Here is a 1,982-nt window from a genome sequence, read left to right on the forward strand (position 1 = left end):
TAATGTAATGCTATATGGATTAATATTATTCAATATCTGATATTATTTACATTGACCGGATTTCTCCTCGCAAAAGTGAGAAATAATATTTAATTACATTATATTTAATTACATTATATTTGTAGACGGAAAAAACCGCAAGATGTGAAAAGATCGTATCGTATATTAACGCGTATTTTTAATATTTTATTGAATCCATATTTACTTCCTAGACGTGCAATTGGATATCTCGTACGTGTTTACCTTTATAAATCTATTCTCTTTGACTGGATGCAATAAAATTATCACTAAAATAATAAGATAATTTTATTAAAGATTATCACTAAATAAAAAAATAAAAAGATATGTGTAAAGTATTTAAAGAAAAAAAAAAAAAAAGAAAACGTTGAACAGCTTTACAGATATAAATATTATAAATAGAAACATCTCATCGTTGTCATCAATGAGATTTTATTTTAATCCTTTCCGTGATTTGTGAAAATGTATGATAAAACACTAAACTTCATTCACTTCAATCACAAAGATAACAAATATTTCCGATATCGAAGGGAGAAAAAAAATATATTCGTTATGAAATGGCAGATTGAACGATGATAACAGGCTTAACAAGTGCAATATGTGCGGAAATAAAAATAATTAGGAATGATTTATCGTGTTTGAAGAAACAATTTTTATTAAAACAATGCGACTCCTCCAATTCGTCGATAGAGTTATATATCGAACGTTGTTTATCACGAAGTAAATTTAACATTTAAAAAAAAATTTCAAACGATCGAGAGCAATTCATATGCTAACGAAAGTTTATCTTTCTTCGAGATCATAAAGTTTAAAAATTCAGAGAAACATGTTCTAACAATTATATGATAATATAGGCCAAGATGTCATTCTTACTCTGAATAATTCAAAGTCTAAAAAAACTTTTTATCAAACGCTCGTTCATGAATCACCTAAAGAAAATTCCTAGAATTTTGAAAATAGAATGATCGAAGTTGAGAAAATATCGAAAAAAAAAATATATACAACTCTAAGTATTTTTTTGATATCACTCTCTATCTGTCCCTATAATACCTATCTCTTCTTTTCTTCGTGCCAAAATTATCTCGAAATAATTGGATTAAAAGAAATATGGAATGTTATTATTACAAACGAACGAATATATTACAAAATTCATTTGGCATTCGAAAAACTATTAGGAACAATTTTATCCGCAGATAAGATAAATCTTCGTTTTACAAACTTAAAATTTAGAATTTTATTCCAAAATTAATATTCCAGACCTCGTTGATAACATAAATTTAAATCTACAACAAACATTCACATCGTGGTGTTAACCAGATAGAAAATATCCACAATTCATTGATCTAATTCTCTGCTTGAATTTCGAAACAACGCGAAATTTGTATGGTCAGCAGCGCCCTCTACACTGCACATCATAATTCCCTAGAAACTTATATCTTGGACCACGTGTGCGTGATCATGTCTGCGGCTTTCTCCGCGACCATCAAGATGGCGGCGACAGGATTGCCATTTGGCACGAGAGGAAACACGGACGCGTCCGCGACTCTGAGATTCGACACGCCGCGCACGCGAAGTTCCGGATCCACGACGGCTGTTGGATCGTCGTACGCCCCCATCTTGCACGTGCCCGATTGATGATTCTCGGGTCCAGTCGCCGCTCTCACGTAACACTCCCAATACGCGTCGCTGCCGAAGTGATAACTGTGAAAAAAGGGAAAAAAAATTACAACGTGTCGATGGAAATTAAAGAGGTTAATCGCTTACTCCGTGCATAGTGGATGGACGACAGTGTCGAGTTTAAAGTCCCATTGCTTGAGTGTCTGAGTGTCGACGAGTTGTATGGACTTCTTGATACCCTCGACCAACACCTTCAAGTCCTTCGTGTCGACGAAATAATTAGGATACATGAGAGGCGGGTCCAACGGATCGCTCGAGCGTAGTTTCAAGTAGCCTTTGCTTGCCGC

General features: G+C 34.0%; 2 protein-coding genes across 3 annotated transcripts in view; one reads left to right on the plus strand and one right to left on the minus strand.

Annotated features, from left to right (window-relative positions):
• LOC102679685 (flotillin-2) overlaps nt 1–1,982 on the plus strand; it is a 105,176-nt gene that overhangs the window by 70,350 nt on the left and 32,844 nt on the right. The window lies entirely within an intron of this gene.
• The window catches only part of LOC102679099 (glucose dehydrogenase [FAD, quinone]-like), a 7,654-nt gene continuing 6,811 nt past the window's right edge, over nt 1,140–1,982 (minus strand). Inside the window, exons 6-7 of the mRNA XM_006610606.2 lie at nt 1,783–1,982; nt 1,140–1,719 (exon numbers count right to left, since the gene is read on the minus strand). The exon at nt 1,783–1,982 is cut by the window's right edge and continues 13 nt beyond it. Coding sequence (XP_006610669.2) covers nt 1,449–1,719; nt 1,783–1,982 — 471 coding nt within the window. The 3' untranslated portion in view covers nt 1,140–1,448. The remainder of the gene's footprint in view (nt 1,720–1,782) is intronic.

This window comes from Apis dorsata, unplaced genomic scaffold, assembly GCF_000469605.1.
Source record: "Apis dorsata unplaced genomic scaffold, Apis dorsata 1.3 scaffold_74, whole genome shotgun sequence".
Lineage (NCBI taxonomy): Eukaryota > Metazoa > Arthropoda > Insecta > Hymenoptera > Apidae > Apis > Apis dorsata.